At 43.6% G+C, this 21,455-nt stretch overlaps 1 protein-coding gene across 7 annotated transcripts in view; it reads right to left on the reverse strand.

Annotated features, from left to right (window-relative positions):
* Positions 1 to 21,455, reverse strand: part of ptpn4a (protein tyrosine phosphatase non-receptor type 4a) — a 64,737-nt gene that overhangs the window by 23,295 nt on the left and 19,987 nt on the right. For 6 of the 7 annotated variants that reach the window (XM_088606193.1, XM_088606194.1, XM_088606192.1 and 3 more), the window contains exons 2-10: positions 14,260 to 14,414; positions 8,679 to 8,786; positions 7,665 to 7,707; positions 7,465 to 7,543; positions 5,355 to 5,399; positions 5,131 to 5,183; positions 3,559 to 3,679; positions 2,530 to 2,617; positions 567 to 655 (exon numbers count right to left, since the gene is read on the reverse strand). In XM_088606193.1, coding sequence (XP_088462319.1) covers positions 567 to 655; positions 2,530 to 2,617; positions 3,559 to 3,679; positions 5,131 to 5,183; positions 5,355 to 5,399; positions 7,465 to 7,543; positions 7,665 to 7,707; positions 8,679 to 8,786; positions 14,260 to 14,414 — 781 coding nt within the window. The remainder of the gene's footprint in view (positions 1 to 566; positions 656 to 2,529; positions 2,618 to 3,558; positions 3,680 to 5,130; positions 5,184 to 5,354; positions 5,400 to 7,464; positions 7,544 to 7,664; positions 7,708 to 8,678; positions 8,787 to 14,259; positions 14,415 to 21,455) is intronic. The other variant, XM_088606197.1, reaches the window with a different exon arrangement.

The raw sequence follows: 21,455 nt of genomic DNA on the forward strand, positions 1-21,455 counted from the left end.
GTTTTCTCCAATTAAGGCCAAACAAGGCAGGTTAGAATACGAGCTTTGCTCAAATACATTTTAGCAGAATATAGTTCAGTTTGTCCGCATTTCAAGGGGCTTTTAACTGGTTTGAACGTCCAAAGCCAATCACACAGCAAAAAGGAACGTTACCCACGCTGCCTGGAGATATGATCTCGCAGTGCTGGAGCCCTGGGTTCAATTCCTGCAGTGCTATCTGCCTGGAATCTGTACGTTCTCTCCATGCGCTTGTAGTTTTCCTCCCACAATTGGTTTCTAGGAAAATTAGCCCTGGTATGAGTGTGTACGTTCCTGTCTGTGTGTGCCCTGCTATGGACTGGCGTCACGCCCAGAGCGTGCCTTGCCAGGATAGGCTCTGGCTCCCCAGTGAGGCTTAACTGGGGTAAAAGCAGCTAGAAAATAGACGGAGAGGTCAATTTCGTTATAATGCTTACGCATTTTTTAACAATATCTGTTCTACAAGCTAATTTTTTGCGCAAGAAAAAAAGTTTGTTTTAACCATTCAATTCATTTATACACAAACAAAACGGATGCGAAACACTCACCATGAAAAGTAGTTGATTCGTACCCTGTTCTTGTATATCACAATCCCTGCTGACATCACCCCAATTAAAATTTCAGTGTTACTTTGATCCTGAAATAAAATGGAAGAATTTATAGCAAATGCAGGATTAAGACTTTAACCAGCCTGACACAAGCAAAATCCTGAAAAATCTCTTTTAATTGCTCATGCGGTCAACGGATGTGTCAATACATGAAAAGATTAAACATACATCACGAGAGGTTTTGAGCACTTCACGCAACTGGTATTTCAACACCTGCTCTTTGCGACAAAAAATTCATAACTCCCCATCAGAGGTATTCCAAAAGACAAAATGAAGTACACAATATAAAGTACAGGCAGTGGGCAAAAAATGGAAGAGACCAATGTAAAAGTTACTTAAGTTGGTGGGCCACCATGTGCAGGCAGGACAGCCTATATGGGCTGTGGCATTAGTCTACCAGCGCCTGCAATTCTGCAAGAGGGATGTGGTACCCTTCTTCCAGGAGAAAGTCAAGCAGCTCACACCTGGTTGAGAAAACGCTGATGCAGGGGTTGTTCCAGAAAATCCCACAAATGTTACACTGCTGCACTTAACTGTCCGAGTGCAGCGGTCTGGGGCAGCGGAGTGCATCCAAGTGCAGGCAAAGACAGGCGAGCACGCTGATGACAGCGGTTGGGCACGCCGACGTTGCAAACTATCAGCAAAGAGAAGCCTGGGGCCGTGGCCGTAAGCAAGCACAGATCAAGGCCAGAAAGACGGAGCCAAAGCACAAACAGGAGAGCCAAGGGCACAGTTGAAGCAGCAAGCCAGGCTCGTAGCGCAGGTGAGAATCCTAAGCGAGTCCAGACAGGCTGGGTCAAAGCATGGGAGAATGCAGGCGAAGCACAGTGGAGATCCAGAGACGCAGAATGAGCCGAGAGAAACTACCAAACAAGCACGAGGGACAAAGCACTGACAAAAAAAAAATATGCTTAATGATCACGAGCCACACCTGTGTGGAAGCCCTAGCTTTAAACTGGTGTCCCTAACTTACCCAGGTGTTTTCAAGTTTTGTCCACTGCCTGCACATGAAACGATAGCGGGCTGCTTCCGTTATGACCAATCGGGTGATACACGACACCAGTCTGAATGTTTTCTGGAGGGCATATGTATTGTACCTTCTTAATCTCCGCAACCTTACTGCCTTTCATTGCACTTTGAGATTTGTCTTTTTAAGAAACATTACTGAACAAATGCTAGATCAGAACACATCAGAGTCTGTAAAGCCCCACATCCTCTCCGTATTTATGAAAGTAAGGATTACAATAAAACCCTTCAGACTTAGGAGATTTCCTGTCCAAATATTGTTTTTCTAACAAAATTATCTCTCCATGTTGAAGGGTTTTCTCTGTTTCTCTATTCCATCTATTAGATTGTCATTTCCAACTGCGGGGGCATCTACAAGCTTGAAAACCTCAAAGGCTCTCATTGCACAGCTTTGCTCGCAGTTAGCAAGCAGCAGAAACATTTCTCCCAGAACTGTAACCTGAAAACATTCACACTACTGACTTCAGTCTGTCAGTCACCTCTGCAACAGTCTCTTGGTGTAACCCTCCCTAATCCCTTCCCTGACACAAAGTCAGTGTTCTTTCCCCCATTCGAAGTTTCTTTCTTACAGCTCAAGGTACAATTAGTTCTCTTCTACGCTATCTATGGGGTCACAGATTTGTTTCAGCTAACACTTTACAAGCTTTTAAAACCTTTTTGTTACATCGTCAAGGAACTGTCAAGCCTGGCGTCCCAGAACACACCGTGAGAGGTGTTTATTTATGATGTGGCAGAAGAACACAACAGCCAGCCGTGTGTGGGGGAAAAAAGGCCAGTGGCCTTAGAAGGCTATTTCAATATATTCATGATTGCTAACAGTGGCACAATGTGCTATCTGCAGGCTGTGCACACAATCTGACAAAAGTCTTACCCTTACCCTTGCATAGTGCAATTCGACTCCGTAGAGCTCCAACGTACGTGCTGTGTTAAGATAATTGAATTCTGCGTCTGCAGGAGACAATCCCCTGTAACAAAAAGATATGCCAACTGTGTCTATGGAAGAGCACACACCTTAATATTTAACACAACTGTTTGAACCACACAAGTCCCAGCCACAAACAGGTCACTCACTGCACATTAGAAAAGCGATGAAAGGGGAGAGACCAGTCCGCTGACTTAAGTCCCAGCCTGACCCATTAGAGACATACTTGAATGGCACTCATTGTTAAGAATATTAGTTGGAAGTTTTTTTTTGGTGACTGTAATTTTTTGTTGTTGTTGATATTGTCTAATAGGAAACTAAATGAGAGAGTGAAAAAGAAATAAAATAAAAAAATACATATATAAAAAATAAAAAAAATAAGTCCTCCAAAGTTGGGGGGGGTGGAGGTGGGTGAAGAAAAAAAAAAGTCTCAGCCTGATCACAAAGTCCCGACTGAGTTGCAAAACAATAGCTCTGCCCTGGGAGTGTGGAACAAGCTGCCCAGCCACGCTGCTGAGGCTGAAACCCCGGCGTCCTGCAGGACACAGCTGGACGGGACCTCGGATCAATTAGCTACTAACCACCCCATCAGGCGAGAGGGGGATCAGACTCCTCATGTTTGTGACGGTTCTCATGTCCTTAAAAGGATCCAGAGCATCAGCATTCTACATAAACGGTCCAAACACATGTCAGTGATCTTTTACTGCATCAGCACTGAGTCACTCCCCTCCCATTCTTAGGAAATTAGAAAAAACAGCAATTTCACACTGAACTCGGGAGCCTTCGTAGGATTGAGCAAAGGCTGTGGCAGCAGTTGAACTCCTAACATTCATACACAATATTTAAAGAAAGCTAAAGGTTTTCAAAAACAATTAATTTAAGCTCAAGCTCTGGGTGCACGGTCTTTCTTACTGCATTGATGGTACGCGTTACAGGAACAAAACAAGACGTGCAACTGACACGGCGAAACACACTGCGTCATACTTGTGTTGCTGATGTTGCTTGGCAATCTCTTTTTCAAAGTCTGGCGGTGGCCCTGGGATGAAGCAGTAATTGGAGAGGTAGCCTGATAAGTGCTCTGAATGGTTGTAGTCTCCCAGTTCAGCTGAAAAAGCAGATGGTGTTAGAGAAATAAGAGACTGATAAAGAAAAAGGCAAACTGAAAATCTATTTTCTGTCCTAAAATCTTTTCCTAAGTAAAGCCTAAAAAGTAGGAACCTATTAAAGACAGCACATATCCATTTCAGCCAAAAGGAAGGCAAGTGTTATTTTGAAATGTTCAATCAAACATTTTACAAGATTTCCAAAACAAAGAACCTAAACAAGTTTGTACATTACAACAAAGGAGCTACAGAACATTTGGCTTTGAATATACAGTATACTAAATATACTAAAATAGTTTTTTTTCTTTTTACAAATTGCTGTGGTTAAATGGATTAAAGCAAACTGAATCACATAACACGTCACATCTCAGATATATGTGCACACCAGTGGTAGAAAGATTAAGGGAGAATTATTTTTACACTGATAAATGCCTGGATAAATGATATCTTAGAAGAGAAAATGAGGATAAAATCAAAGAAAATGCACATATCTAATCTCAGTATTTCAAGGGACAAACTAAATTGATATTAACCAGTTTGGAGGTAATCAATCAAAGAGTTTTGAAAGAAGAACAGACAGCTTTCCAGTGCTGGGCATGTTGGAGCTTTTAGGCAGGTGTACATAAGCTTTAATCTTACATGTACACAATGTGTGATTAATGCTGACCCAAAAGTTATACAATGTTCACTGTTGCTGACCACTCCTTGCATACTGTGCAGTAAGAAATGTGCATTATATACCCAAGAAGAATTTTAAAATGATCAGCACTGTGAGTGGTCAAAGTACCCTTCCTCATAAAAACTATGACACGTAGATTTTTGTAATTAACTGAAATCGGCAATGGAATTCTTCAATGAACTTCTTTAAATATGAGCATCTTGTACACTCTAGACCTACAGATAATCTGAACAAACCACTCCAGCTTTCAACTTCCACAAGCTGAAATCTGCTTCCTCTCCTGTAGAGGATGCTGGCATTCAGTCCAAAAACAAAAAACCCAAAACAGATGCAGTGGTTAAGTGGTTAATTAAAGAAACACTGCTGTATTCAAACGACAACAGTTAAGTCAATCTATTTTGGCTTGATGTTTGGCCACAGAAATCTAGCAAGTAAATGCAGTAGTTTTTAATGAATCTGAACATTAGAAAAGTGGTTCATTAAAAGAAAAAAGAAGAGAATTCTACCTTCAATTACAAATGAAGGAGTTTCTAAAAAACTTAATGGACAAAAGTCCAAAAGGTTACAAAATACTTTTGTGATTAGGGGCTGTTACTCGTGTTAGAAAAAATATGAACCTACAGCTGTTCAAGTAACCTACTGTACTGTATGTCTGAGGAAGACGTATACATGCAGTAATGAAGAAAAACTACTTATATTGCAGGCACAGAGCGTCATTATAAACGCACCTGTGCAACCGAAACAAAACTATTTCTTTCATTTGTTTGTACTTACACTGAACAGCATATGATGCAAGCAGGACTGCAGTATTGTATGGACAAGGTAACCTTAACAAGAAAAAGAAAAAATAAATCAGAATATCATCATACTGCATCCATACTGCTCAACCATAAAAACAGCTTCAGCCCTTGCATTGTTGAGCCACAACACAAAGACGATTCTGCAATTCATTTCATGCAGATCTAAGGAAATCAAATCTCTATTTTAATTACACTTACCTTCCAGTGAGTATGTCTTGCTTGAGTTGCAGAAAATACTGGTACCTATTGAAGAAAAAACACCCTACTTGAATTTCAAGACAAAACTGGATTCTCAAAAGATGACTGGCAGGTATTGTTTCACAATTAACTCACAGCAGAGGAGTGCTTTGATAATGTTACACTTGTTTGTCAAAAATGCCAAAAAAATGAAACCTCGAATAATTTAACACTGGTAATCCTTTAACTGTTGTCACCACAATGTTTGTTATTGTTACCTTAAAACAGACCAGGTTTTGATGATAATGCAGCATTATCTTACCTAATATCGCAATACTGGTGTGAACAAAGTACTGGTATAGTTACTGGAAACCCCCCCAAAATGTATAAATTTTTATACACGAGAGCGTCTTGTTTAGATCTCCATGAGAAGATGTATTGCTTTTTCTGAGAAGCTAAGGCATACAGTGAACCACTGCAGAAATCTGGGACAAACAAACTCCCATTTCCTCCTGACAACTTCTCTTGCCCACAAAACCTCACAGGGCAAAACCAGAGACATGCATAAGCAGAATGACGCTATATACTTTATTTTTACACAATCTTAAAATAGCCATAAATACAAGACAAAATAAGATAAAACACAACAACATCCTTTTCTGCAAAAAAGTCTAACCCAAGCTGCTAGAATGCTCATTTTTTAAACTTAAAGCAACCAAATGTTATTTCACAAGATCAATGACTAATGCTAGCCACACGCTGCATTTGTAAATGAGAACTGTCTTTATGGGGGTTCAGAATTTTAGTTCATAGTGGTCCTGGATAATGAAAAGGTCATACTGTGTGGCTGGAGGGGACTACTTTAGTACAAACGAAGAGGGGGCTTTCACAGCTTAATGCTTAAAATAGGACATGCTGCTATTTTCACCAAATCTTCAGCAGCTGTTGAAAATGTGGGACACATCCAATACTTGTTTCATTGCCAGCAAAACTGTACAGAGCATACTTACGGTTACCGAAAAAATAAAGGGTTTTTATTCTGGACAAAAATGTAGTGGTTTTAGAATGACAGCGCATTTTCACGAACAGGAATTGTCCATCTGCTCCAGATGCTAGGAAACCGTGATCAGTAGTGAATTTCTATTCTCATCGTCAGTGTAATGCCTGTATATGTAAGTGGACGATCCAACATAAATCTCAGGGGGCTCACAAAAGACCAGAAGTAAATGGCTACATACTAGCTTTTGATAGTACGCAATATGTTTAAAGTATTTTAAATTCTGTGAACCGCTAAAACAAAAATAAAAATTTAACAGCCATAAATCACCCGAAAAAGCAGAAATACAATTGATTTTAAAACACCCGGTTAGGTTAAGAAATCTTGTTGAACACTTGTGGTTCAACGCATCAGAAGCCATTAGAAGGTCATTCAGCTGCAGCAATTTATAAGCCATGTGGAGCACACTCGACTGCCCAAGACTGCCAACAGAGCGTGCCCTGACTCGTGCCGGTCTTCTACAGGTAGACCACAACAGATAAAACCAAAATCAATACAGTATTGTGCCATCACCCCATGTGTGCAGATGGGTGAACACAAAACAAAATCGAACGTATTGACAGGGCGTCTGTGAGGGGGGTAGGGAGAATGTACTATTGCACTATACTGCATTATGCAGGAATAGAAAAGCTGGGTACAGCAATCCCAGCTGCCGGATAGAGTCTATCTCTTCGAGACCTGCTGAAACTTGGTGTAACAGGAGATTTACATGTGATAAGACCCGGTTTTATCACCGTCACCCACAGCGCATGACACCACCCATTCAGGGGAATATATCCACTACACTGCACAGGAAATTCAACCCAGGGAGCTCTGCAGGAAGGCTCACTCACACCTCGTTTTGGAAAGTACTTTCTGGATGAAGCTGAACAGCTTCAGGGATAACTTATCTAGGAACTAATCCAGTTAAGTATATGTTCTTTTTATGTTATATGTTCTTTCTCCAGTATATACTCACACAAGCAACCCAGTATGATTAACTTCTGTACTTGCTAAAGACTTCTCTTTCATCCCTTCAGGTGCCGAACATGCACAGTGTCTCTGCTGCACAGCAGAATGGCCACTACAGCTTACCTTGTGTACTCTTCCTGGAGCTTGTTCGGGTCGCTTACAAAGAATTTGACTCGAAAATTCAAATTATGTGGAGATCCCCCTGCCATGAGAAAAAAAAAAGACACCAAAACACACATGAAGCTAAAAACCAAAAGATTTTAAATCGGCTTAGCTGAAAAAACAAACAAACACAAACTGACCAAAAGACTGATTTCACTTACTTTTTAACTGCTTTCTAATGGGTTTGTTTGGATCCAGCCATCTCTGCAAAACATTGATGAGGAAAGTGAGTATAACCCAAAGCCCTGGTCCTGCAGTATCAAAACCCGCCCTCCTGCCCAATCTCAAGGATGCAGTCGCTTCCATAATTCCCAGTCCTGGCCACGCTGACCCAGTGCGAGGCAGCCCAGCGCAGCACATCAGCCCCAGTGAACCAAAACCACACACCCAGGACACAGGAAAACCCAGCCACAGGCGCCTGAAGGAGTTGACAGTCAAGAAACTGGCGTCTCGGTGCTTTCAAAGTCTCACACACAAGATCCAGCTTTCATACAGGTAGGACAACAAAACCCCCCTTTAAAAAAAACGGACAAATTAGACCTGTATGAGGAAATTAAGGCCAAGGGGATTTCTGAATTAGTGAAGACATGTCAAACGTATCGGCCGATGTACACGCCATCCCTCCTGGGGAGCCTTTTGGGTTTCTTAAAAGATTCCTAGGATGCTTTTGGAGCACAATTGCAGGTAAATCCGCCGAATTCAAAAGCTCTCCGAATACGGAGCGGAATCTCTTCCCAACACTGGTCACCAGACACGAAGGCCATTTTATTGCCTTTTAGGCATGCAGACGACGCAGAGCCCTTGGCAATGCGAAGGAGAGAAATGCCCCGGGCATTGCCCTTCACTGGGGTAGTTCCCCCTGCCCTCAGATAGAGCTGCACTTGTGTATATAGACAGGCGCCCCACCATTGCAAATGAAAGGCTTTCCAAAAGGATAGCTACACCTGTTGTAACAACTCCAGTTAAATAGGTGGTGTAAACACAAGTGAAATGATTTTTACTGGGTGTTCTATTATGCCTCCTTGCTGACAAAGATGTAGAGAAAGTGAGGTAACATCTGAATGCCAACTTGTAGCAGAGAACAATGAATTCAGTCTTAAATGCAGCTCAGCTGACAGGCAATTCACATTTGAAATGCTCGGCTTTTGTGAAACGGATGATGAAGAACAACTCACGGGGCTGTCAGAAGAGTCATCTGCGAGCTGTAATCCGAAGTAGTCTCTTTCTGTGAGTTCTAGATGCTTGAAGACAAGATCCAGCATGACCTGTCCCTGATCGTGCTTCTGAGGAACAAGAAGAACATTCTAAAGTAATATACTCATCACCAAATGTAGGTTGATTAGTTTCTTCAGAATTCTCTTTTTGCTTATCCGCTCAATAAAAAGGGTCCTTCCTACAGTAGTATCTACATAGGTTACATTATGTTACACTGAATGATAAGTGAGAGAAAAAAAATCAGCCTATTGTGAACACAGTAAGTATGAACATAGAAAAACACAGGAGAAGACAAGTTGCTTCATGGCAAAATGAACAATTTCCTGCCAACACTGCATGAACACATCTCCAGTGATGGGCTTCTTCTTCTGATATGCAACAACCTCCATGAGGATTTGAGACTGGAAGTCATTTCTTGGCTTCGCAGGGAGTACATAAGGAACAACTATGGACTGCAAAAACAAAACTTCAAAGGAAAGGACTGTGTTCTCTACAGAAGTGATATGTTGTCACAATAAACGGTGATGCCTCTTGGTTATAAAGTTAAAGCATTATTAACTAAAAAAAAGTATATATATAAATGTGTATAATACAAAGTACAATAAACTTACTGAAATTTTAGATGCCAGGGAAAAAAAGAGACACTAGAGACTCTAAATATTTCCCATCTCTCCCTCTCTAATTCACACCACGTAAACTATAACCTGCAATAAACAATAAGTAGATATTCCCTTGGTATGACCTTACAGCTCAGTAAGACACCCTGGAAGGTGTCCTCACAAAGATACAGTGAACTGTTGAGTAGTGTAGAGTTCTCCTCATTACTCAGAGTGTACACTCAGCAAACTCCTGAGCCAACCCAAGCAGAATCTGTTCTCAAGGTATTGCAGGGCAAAGCTTTCTCTCAAGCGTGCTCACATGCTGGCACAAAGCATCTCCCATCCAAACTCGGGTCTGATTTCTGTGCAACTGATATGTCCTTTAATGGTGGGCTGGTAAAGGATAAATGTGTCTTTAAACCAAAATCTGGCTTTCCTGAAAAGGACCCAAGCACAGACCTAAGAGAAATACTTGGCAGAAAGCTTCTGACTATAAAGCGAGACATTTGCTTCTATTTAGGAGGACTGTTTTCGCTAACTTAGCATGACTGTTAATCCCCACTGCATCAGAGCACTCCACAGATGCGAGTCCCATACCCTTAGATGTCCCAATTCAAGGAACACCCAACACTGTAAAGTGTGCAAACAATCAAAAACACTAAATTTAGTTAAGTACAAAGTTTCCAAAAGCAAACACTGTTAGTCTAAGCCTCTGTTCTTTTCCCGTTACTTTTTTTTTTTTGCTCCTGTTAAAAGCCTGTTGTTGAGCATCACCCGGAGGCTGAGCGCTGGTGCTTCCAGCAACCCGGGGTCACTCTGCTTTCTGAGAGCTCAGCTGTGAATGTGCTCTGCCTGTGAGGCCCCTAGCCCGCCTGCTCCGCACTGATGCCAGCAGAGGAGAAGACAGACGACTCTCCTAGCTGTGTGTGCAGGTCACTTCATCCCTTTATGGAGCGGGACCCTTCTTCAGCCATACGCCAATGGCTGTATAAGCAGGGTGCATCTGTGCTAAAGGTTACAAGGTCCTGTTCGCTGATGACTCTTAAGCAGCAGATATGTACTAGTCCTTTCTGAAACAATTTACATTTATTATGTAAAACTACCCTCTGGAAGGCACATTTTTGGAAACCGTACACATTAGATTAAACCATTTGGGGATCCTGACAAGAAAAGCTATAAGCTATTATTAAACATTAAAAGGCTTATATAAAACCTTAAAGTTCACTCTCAAGCAGTACTGTAAAATAAAGACCATCCACCCAGCCATTCGGAAAAAAAGCTCTTTATGCTCAGAGCATTGCTGTCTACCAGAGCCTACCCTGCCTAGCACAGGGCTCAAAGCACAGTGCACCCTGGATAGGATGACAACCCATCACACAATTACACACGTGGGGGGGGGCAATTTAGAGACACCAATTAATCCACCAAGCCTCTCTTGGTAGGAAACCTGAAAGAAATCCATGTGGCCACAGATATAATAGTCCAGCCCCAGGCCGGAAACGAATCCAGGACCCACGAGCTATGAGGCAGCAGTGCTAACTACTGTACCACACACCACGATGCTCAAAATTAGACTTGTCCAGCCCATGAACCTAAATCCACACAAGCACATGAAGAGACGCCGTTGTGCTCTTCAAATCATAAAGCAGTGACTTGGTCCTTAATCACATTATATCAATTATTTGAACAGCTGTGTAAACAGGAACAGCCGTGCAGAAGAAAAGAATGCTTCGTGTAAACACTGAGTATGTTCCGATAAGCACCTCCGCAAGCGGATGTAGAATCAATTGATCACATCAAAGGCTAAACATGTTTGGCTCCTACTCTTCCTTGACAGGCAGGGCGTCTGTCCAGCGACAAAGCATGGCGAAAACGAGCCCATCCATTCCAGCAGCTCATCATGCTGCTCTTCCGATGGGACATGCAAGGCTTAGGAGCGGCTTAGCAACTCCCCAGCAGAGATCGGCGGGTCTTCGGCGCTGGCTGGCACGTGCACACAGCCCCGGGTGACCACGGTGCAGGACACGGAGAGCAGGTCGCGTTTGTGCTCCGAGATGCAAAACGATCCAAAAGGGGGTTGAGGGGGTTGTCCTGTTGTCACCCCAACTCATTTTCCAATTCTTTTGGTCCGACGCTCCAGTTCGGATGAAAGAAACAGAGTCGTATACAAGATGTAAAGTAGAAACTGTCCAGGTTGTCAACTCTCACGCGGTGTAAAAGGAAAAAAAAAAAGCATTTCAAAAGGCCCTCTGGTTCCTTAAAACAGCCACAGGCCAAGGGCCCCGGCGGTGGGGGTCTGTGCTTTGTCTGAGCGGACCGGAGAAACAAGCCGGACTCACACAGAGGGGCCGCAGAACAAGGGCCTTCCAGAGGCAGATCGAGAAAGAACAGTCGAGCTTTCTCTCTAACCCGCTGACCCAGCAGGGGCAAGGAGAAGCCAGGAAGAAATAAAAATCCAAAACGTTCCCTAAAATGTGCAATAACGGAGCGCTCATGTCAGACGGATGGATCCGATTTATTTATACTGTGCCTGTTGCATGTAATTAGGGCAGCCCACAGAAGGGCTCAACCGAATGAAAATCTGCCGGATCGCCACAAAAGAAGCAGCACAGATGTTTGGGGCGAATCCAGAATAAGCTTTGATGCACAGCGTATTTACATATTCCCACAGGAGTTCACGCAGGCGGCAGTGACCCACATTACTGTGCGATAGTTCAGCTGGGACTCAAAAGCCTTTTGATAAAAATGTACAATGACCTCAGTCTATAACATGAGCTGACAATCAGAACTCCAATTAGCTACTTTCTTCTGCCTCACCAGAACTGATTTCTACTTTTCTGCTTTTTACAATCTTTTTTTTTTTTCAGGCTTCAGTTCGTCAGCGTTGTTCTATGTAGGTCAGAGGTTGCTCTGAAAACACTTTTGAAAACAGAAATTACAAAACTGATTCCCAGTTCAGAAAGCAGAGCTGATTTCAACAGGCAGAGATCAGTGCGGAATATGAATGATACATTGATGAAGTAGGTGGTATCCACTTCAGCACCTCTTATCGAGCTGAATCAACGTCATACCCCAGTTTTCAACGGCACGTGTTCGACAGTTAAAAACATGCAGCGCCTCAGCAGTGATTGTGTGTAACTGCTAAACCACTATACTGTATGTGTTTGCAGAGTTTGCTACTGTTTCTTAGACTGAGTCAAACAATGTCAAATGTACCACACTGTGAAAGATGACATGAGAGATCTCTGAGATAGTGTATTGTTTCCCTCTGAATCAGGTCTTTATTTTAAAAATAGGTACTCTTAGACTTGTTTTTTAAACAAACAGGCTCCAGTTCAGCATAAATGCCTGGTATCTACTACCATTTGTAATCTGAAATAAAGACTTTCAAATTCCAATTTACTATATTGCTTATTTCTGCTACAAAAAAAGATGTGGGGAGCAAATTCTGAAATATCCACGCTAATAAAAATATGAAGCAGAGTATACCAAATGGTAACAGTATTTCGAGACTGAACAGGACACTGTGGGGAACACTCAGCTTTTTTGGTGTTTGGTCCAGGTGTTGATCATTATTTCAACCTGTTCTTACTGGAAACAGAATCTCGTCTGAACTGCTGCATCTGAAGCGAGGACATTTTTCTGCCCCGAAGTCACGCTTAACAAATCAGTCCTCTACTTGATAGCAAGGTGCGATGTAACGTGGGCTGTGCCTGCAAGAGATCCTCTGCAAGTATGTGCTTGAGTTTTATGGTAGCCCCAGGGGAACATTTCAAACCGGAATGTCAGGCATTTAAAACTATGAATAGACCAACCCTGACTGGAGCTCTCCAGCTATAAATGACTAGAACTCCAACACCTAAAATTAGCCTGTGAATCTGCTTATACCACTGGCAGTACAACTTGACTACACTCACACCTGTGCAATCAGTGTCTGGCATTGCCTGGGATGATTCATTATTTGTTTCACCCTGTTCTTTCCTGGAGAGAGACCCAGGCGGGCACAGGGCACAGAGCAGCTCAAGACCCAGGAAGGGACACCAGTCCAGAGCACCAGCACAATTCAGGGTCACCAATTAACCCTGACAGCATGTGCTTAGGAGGCAAGAGCAAACCAGAACCATTTTTAGAGAAACCGAGTGAGCATGGGGAGAGCATGCAAACTCCACACTTAAAGTGCCCTAATCTGAAGCCATCATGCCACCGTGTGACACTGTTTCATGTGGTGCACACCGCTCTAAATGTCTTAGAACAGAATGTCTTAGACATTACAAGGGCTCTTAAGTCAGTACCACGTCTGACAGCAACCAGAGCTCTACACTGAGTGTATGGACAATTTAACTACTTTTATACCAATCTACAGTAAAGATAAATTACAGAATTATGGCAAAAAATACAATCTTGGAGATTAGACAATCACAAAAATGCCAAACACTTTTCAGGAGCCAGCAGCATCACACATATAGGTTCCAACTGTCCTAAAGATGTAACTTTACAAACTGCTTCTCACATTACAGTATACATGTAGATCAAGTCACTTGTTTCGACATCAGTACTGATTAATTTGGTATATCTACGCAGTACTGTAAGAAGCAGCTCATTGCATGTTCCGGTATTTTCAAATAGTAACATTCGCGACCTTGTACTGTGTATATGTACTTCTGTACACATGTGTTACTGTCCACACTGTGTATACTGCACGCGGGTAAGAAAAAAACAGCGCCACCGAATGTTTGGGCCACGGAAGGGTAAACCAATTAACATAACTGCAGTGCTGCATCTTTTCTGTAGCCAATTGTCCAAATCCACCAAAATCACCTTCCGTTCTCGTTAAGCACAAGGACATTGACATTTAAGGGTGTTTTTCTGATTCCGTGACAGCGGTTTCACAAGCACTGCGCAGGCCCGGCCCCCACCTGTCGACGCCGAGGGAGATACTTACATTAACTCTGAAAGCCTGAACAGTGTTGTCCAGCAGCAGAACATTACAGACCACCTCCGTGTGCTGCCGGTCCCGAGCCAGCTCTGACGCCCGAACATTGTAGCTTCTGCCAGCTGGCAACCGGAAGCGCGCGGTCATTACTGTCCACACCGGATCTGCAACACAGCCGAGAGAGTGGACATGGCATGAGACCGCGCGGCGAATCGCCCCCGCCCCCCCGCGCCCGCCCGACCGAGCGCCACCCTCTCCGGGCCTCGTTTCGGGGTGACCACAGAGGCAGAGACGGAAATCCATTAAGCATCCCCGCGTCCCGTCCTCCTCTCTCGGGGAAGAAGCCAGGATATCTGCTCCGGGCTGGCGGCACGTCCCGTTACCCCCCCCCGTCCTCTAGATTCAAATCGGTCTCCTGTTCTCAGGTTTATCTCCACTTCCCCTTGGTGGGCTTTTGTTTCCACGGGGTCATGTGTCACTGCTTATACCGGAGAATCCAGATAGATTTGGAGTTAGACTGGTGAGGATTTTAAACACTCGGATCAGGTCCTCTCCCAGTCTTCTCTGTTCAAAACTAAAAAGATTCACTGCTTGTCCATGTAGGACCATCTGCAATTTGAGCATTCACCCATTATCTGTACTCTGCTTTCTATTTATTAACCATTTCTCAGACCAATACATGGATTTCGCATGAAGCCTTAACACTGGCCATTTAAGAATGAATCCTACAAAGAACTTTATTAAAAGCCTTCACAAAACCCACACACACTTTGAGAACATCCCTTAATAATAATTCAGATACACAATGATTTTCAGCAAAACTAGAAACGTCTAAATCAAATGCAAATTTAGAATACTTAAATAAAACCACTGAACTCCCCAACCTCCAGCTACAAAGACCTAATGCATTCAAGAAATGACAGAGGTCATGTCCCGTTTGTTTAGAGGTGGCAGATCAACACAATGGTCTTTATACAGAGTAGGGCTATCCATTATGGTCATCTTTAAGGAGCCTCACTGACAGCAAACTAAGAAGCAAGTCAACTAACTGTGCAAAGACCCAAAGACAAATGTTAAAATGGAAAAAAAAAATATGGGCGCCCACTTACAATACACATACGTTTATGTGGATACAAGAAAAACTCCTTTGGTGCATTATTATTTAAAACTTTGGATCTTTATGTGTTTGATTAGAGAGGAGGAGGTCGATAGTTTTTTTGAGTTATTTATTCCTGGTCAAGAACAACAACCCAGAGCCTATCTCAGAGACAACAGCCCATCTCAGGGCCAACAGAATGAAGAGGTTTGGAAATTTCAAGGCACAAAGCCTACATAAACTACGAAATAATCCAACTTTACTATGTAAGACTACAGAAGCAGACAGCAACCTTTAGAATGATTAAAAATCCCTCAGTTAACCAAAAGACTCACACAAAAGAAGGAACACAAAAGGAATTACTCAGAACATTTCAAAAGTGGCAGGTTTGGGTGTACCGAAGTGAAAAAAAACTCCCCATTTTCAGCTATTTTTGTCACACTGAAATGACAAGCAGTTCTCAGGGCACATGCACTGTGTTAGGCGCTGTCTGGGGTGGGAATGTTTTATAACAGCATGAGCCAGAGGCCAGTAAGCCATTCAGCACAGATCCTTTCCCTACTGCTGAAGAACGAGCGATTGCTTGAGAGCTGGAAGACAGGATATCACTCACAACGAGACCCCTGAAGGAACGGTAGACACTTTGGGATGGGTATTAGAAACGTAACACTTGGATAACGCAGGAAAAGGATGTGTCAATGCAAACACTTTCTGAGCAGAGCCCCTGTGGTTCAGCCCTGCTGTTGACAGCTGCTAATAAGCACAACAGAACCACCGACATCACGTCTCTTCAATAATACATCAGCACACAGTCCGCAAAAAAAAAAGGGTGGCCATTTTCCTCATTAGAACTTTGTGAACCTGCCGATTTTGTTCAGTAAACATCACTCCTCCTGTGGAAGTACGCCGACAGCTGGCCGTATTCAACCAATGACCAGCGGAGAAAAGCAGCACCGAGAAGCGAAACCCCCTGCTCTTGGAGCACATTCACGTCTTCGCCGGCTCCTCACTCCACGGGGCCCAGGGTGAGAGTGTGGGGGCTCCTGCTTCCCCAGCACTCGCACAAGACAGCCCGAGCTCTCCGCCTGCACCTGCTGAGCCATCGGCCTGTCAATATTAGTGTGGCTGCAGGTGACGGCCACCCCCACGAACTGTGGCTGCCATGCAGGAGGGCTCAGAGTGACGGCAGCCCTGCACTCCTTGGCTTAATTTAGAACACGCACTGGAAGAAACCGAAAACGCAACAAATGTTCTTGGCTTTACTAGCGAGCTGGGGCCCTGGGTTTAATTCTGGACCTGGCCGCTAAGTGCGTTTGGGTGTGTGTGCTCTCCCCCTGCTCGCAGGGCTTTCTTCTGGGTGCTCCAGTTCCCACCCACAATCCCAGGGACGAATCGGCGGGTTGACTGGCCTCTTGGAAACCTGCCCCCGGTGTGAGAGCGCCCCGTGATGGACTGGCGTCCTGCCCGGGGTGTGTCCTGCCTTGCTGGGATAGGCTCCGGCTCCTCCGCGCCCGGGGATTGCAGAAAGCAGTCGGAAAACGGACAGACGGAGATGCTTTTCTGTATCGCTTGCATATAGTATTATAAGTAAGGTACTGTATTCAGAAAACATGCAAAAAACTATATACCGCAATGAAAAAACTACAGAACTGCAACAGCCACTCCAAGCCAGAGTGCTTCTGTAGGCAAAACACCCCCCATTCCCTGTCATCAGTACTTTTCTTACATCTCATCAGAAATCCAATGACTATGTTTCCAACGCTGGACCCAGGAAACGCCTGCTCCAGGAATGCACACGGGTTCACGGAATCCCACAATTCCAGACGGCCGACGTGGCGTAACCAAGATAGAGGGAAAAAAACGGTTCTTGCATTTACAGATTTCAAGCCGCGCTCATCATGAGCCACAGGTGAGCTCTGGCTTGTAGGAGAGCGGTACTGGGAAGGGGAGGAGGGAGACGGGCACCGCTAGCAGGAGAGTCCTCTAGCTCCCTGTGCACCCAGAGGCATCATTTCTATACATGACAGCCCTGTGTACGTGACGGCAAGCACAGGAGAGCTCCTCACACAGGAATCTCATTTCAGCGACAACCAGTGAAAACAAAGTGCATCGTAACTCATCATTCACGGTTTGAAATCTGCCGTGTGAAGGTCAAGAACATTCTCTTGTTCATTTTCAGATATTTCTTTGAGCTACACATCGGCTGCGCCTTCTCATTCAGAAGGGGGAAACACTTCCCGACCTTGCGACTTTCTTTGCAACTGCCACAGCTGTGACAGTTCTGCCAACTGTACGCTCTGGAGAGGGGTAAGGCAAGCGATCGGCCAGCAGGGAAGACCAAGGACTGAGATTCGGTCATTTGAAATCCAGACCTTTTACATTAATTCACTGGCATAGAAATTAAACCTGCACGATTTATTTTACGTCTTACCATAAAATTGTAAGCATTTTCTTGGGCTTGTTTGTTTTAAAATATATCATCTTTCCCAGAAGAAAACCTGAAAAGTGTTCAGTGGCTAAAAAGTCCTTTACGTCTTTATTAAACACAAATTTACTTCGTAAACAAACACCCTTGTAGAATTTGGAACAGTTCGAACTCAGAGAGCCTTCATTCACAATGAGGGGGTGCAGCAAAAAGAGCTTTTTATCTACATCTGGTGATCAAGAACTGTTGCACTCTCAAAGCAGGAAATTGTAAACGTTAAAACGTTACTGTATCAGTTATCGATATAAAAAGCAATGCTTTATTGCCTTTGCTAGGAAAGAATATTTGCCATGCTTAAGGGAGATTTGTTTTAATAATGTTACTGCCAAGAAAAGTGAATAAGAAGCTGAGACATTAAACTGAGCTTTGTCAAAGGCATCATTGCGTTCACGTGATACAGCACCTTACATCAGTGCTAGAGCCACTAGATTCGCTTTAACTCTTGCCCGACACGTTTAAAATTAAAAACGCAGATAACATGGCACGTGTGTGCGAGCTACTTTCTTATTCCTTATAAAGTGTACAGCTGTGTTTCAGCAGACTAATATCGAAGAATATCTCGTTTCATGTAAATGCTCAAGACAGGAAAGGTTCTGAACAGAACACAGTCCTGGTAAAATAGCCCATCGGCACTCCTTATTACATTATTATATTACAGACAACTTGAACCTCAAGGATAAGGTTTCATAATTTGTAAGTACTGCATGCTAATGCCATACGCAGATGGACACTTGTGGTGCGCATCTCTTGCACGATGGCAGTCAGACAGAATGAATATTGTTCCTGGAAAACCAGCAGCCTATTTGGTACAACGGATCATGTCTGAGCCCTTCGGAGTCCACGAGCAACGAGAAGGAGCCGGGGCTCTGGTGGGCAACCGCAGTGCCAGCTGGACCTATGGGGCGCGAGGAGAGGGCGTCAGGACAGCCCGGAGCCCACACAACGCCGAACCAGCCCCCATCAACCCCACGCAAGGGGCAGCTGGACGGGCTCCGAGAGGAAACCCCGTCAGCACGGGAATGAGGCTGATCCTGACCGGGCGCGAGCTGGCCAACAATGGCAGGAAGATAAACACCTTCCCAGCAGGGCCCTGCGGAACCCCGATTACAAGATTATTTCCTCAATATGGAAGAGCTGTCAGCAGCAGAGCCCTCAAGCGTGCCAAGGAAGACGAACAGCATAATGCAACTTCAGCTACCCGTTGTGAGGTGTTGGATGGCTGGAGAAGCAACTGGTAAAAACAATTACAGTGACAATTTTCCTTTGATCTAAAAGAAGCATAAAAACAGTCCTTACCTTATAAATCCTTATAAATTCAAGGTGATACATTTTGGTACTGTTTTGTTTATTTAAGACATTTACAATAAGCCTGTAAAAAAATGCTCTAATAGCCAACTAAAGGATACATTTCGTAGAACCGATACCAAAATCCACAGCACCTTTGACAACAACAAATGAGCCTAAGAATCAGAGAAAATCAGAGCAAACGGACTGCAGACACAAGACTCTGCACAACTAGTTTCAAGATCCCACGTTAACCTTTTCACCTGAAAATATTACTGCCCAGCAGCTGGTCAATAACATGCATTGTGCACTGCTCTCAAGCTGCAAGCACACTTTAGACTACAGCAGCATCAAATATGCAAGGACTCTAATAAACTGGGCTGTGAAACATATTCCACCTGTTGGACAAGGAACTATCTTTTAAAGAGTGGCATGGCTTTTTCGTCGCATTGGTCCAAGAAAAAAAAATCAAAATTGTCTTTAAATCTCTAACAAAAGAAATCTGAGACTAAAAATATAGTGTACTGCCACTAATTAAGTTCAAAATACAAATCCTGCATAACCTTAGTTAAGCACGGTTACAAAATCACCAAAAAAAACAAAAACTGAATACACCGAGTCTAAACGGAGAACTACCAGAATTCAATGCAGACTATCCAGTGGTGTTTAAACGAATTATTTGGAAATTCAGATACAATATTTAGGTGGCACGACCTGTAACACACTCCTGGAAGTAACACTATCAGTGTTAACACCTGAACTTTTCCCTCTTCAACAGCTGAGCAGTACCAAACTGCACACTATATTACAGCAAATGCCTTAGTATTGCTATGCCTTTAGTAATTTCCAGTTCAGTGAATGTCAAAACTAGCACAGGAGGGTCAGTATACACCCACCTTATTCTGCAATACATCCAGCAGCCTCTGCGCTCATACAGTACATACTGAAATGTCACTCTCGCATCAGGGCTGTAATCTGAAATGTAGAAGTAACATTGCATTTTTCTGCATGGAAGCAAGCAACGTATGTTCCAGTCGTTTTTTTAATGTTTCTCGTGTGTCAAAATACATCAGCCCACAACAGATACATACAAGGGCCACTCTTGTAGCGTAAAAAAACAGCCTTCACTCAACTCCATGGTCCTTTCATGAATCCGGGCTGTACAAGCACACTGTCCACACAGGCAGACACAACCAGACTGCATTCGGCAGGACTGACAACTAGTTCATTCTCTCCGAAGTCCTTGCTTAAATAAAAACAGAGCAGGATCACATTTCCAGCTGCCTACAGTAGTGAATGAAATACAAACCAAGTCAAAACGAAAATGGCCGGTTTCGTTTTCTTTCTCACTAAATATAAAGAATGTAATAGAAAACCGACAACAAGATAACAATAATAAACACTTTATTTATCTCACAGGAAAGGAGGTCCTCTTTAGTGAGGCATGGCCATTACTAGAACTAGCGTTTCAAAAGAGTAACTACACCACAGATGCATTTGCCTGTTAACAAGTCTGTCCCCGTAACCACAAAGGCACAAACAGTAAGAGCGCTTGCATGCATGCCAAGGTCACGAAATCTGCACTTTCAGGATCAGTAGAACAATTCACTTTAACAATGAGCCCCTATTTCCCCCCTAGTTGAATTCACAGGCTGTGTTCATGAGACAAACTCCTAGTGCCCAAACAGAAGGTTCACCTGGACTTTACTGATGCTCAGAGCGCCTGACCATCTGGGTGCCTTTTGCCTTCTTCCCTGATGCTGGTTTTTCCGAGACCGAGCCACACATGAAATCCGAGATTGCTGGCCCTGCTGGGCTCCATGTTCACCCCCCCCCCCACGGAGCAGCAAACAGTGAGAAAGTACAGAGAGCCCTGGCAAGACTGAACCCAGCGTCAGGCTCCTCCTGACAGGTAAGGAAGCATCCTGGATCACACAAGCAGAACAGCTAGGAAATCCACTGGCATGTCAGACAAGCCTTCTAGTCCTCTGAAAAAGAGCATCTGATACATTTGTGCATTTGTATTTAGAAACTTCATGTAAGAAAACATTCTCAAAAGATCGGTTTTACAGTGAGAATGTTAAGTGGCATTTGAGAGTAATTAGGCACGTTTGTAATTGGCATATTAAAGGTTTTCTAAAAATATTTCATGTTTGCTGCAGTTCACTCATGTGACTCTACTCCAGGGGTGGGAACACTGCAGAGCAGCCAGGACTGAGACCATAAGCTGCCAAGCAAAGCAAAGCAAAGCAAAGCAGAAAGGCTGTAGCAGTTTACATATGAACAGTCACATGTATGCACTACTAATACAAAACAAATCTGCACACACGCACACACAGG

This window comes from Lepisosteus platostomus, chromosome 14, assembly GCF_059453375.1.
Source record: "Lepisosteus platostomus isolate fLepPlt1 chromosome 14, fLepPlt1.hap1, whole genome shotgun sequence".
NCBI lineage: Eukaryota > Metazoa > Chordata > Actinopteri > Semionotiformes > Lepisosteidae > Lepisosteus > Lepisosteus platostomus.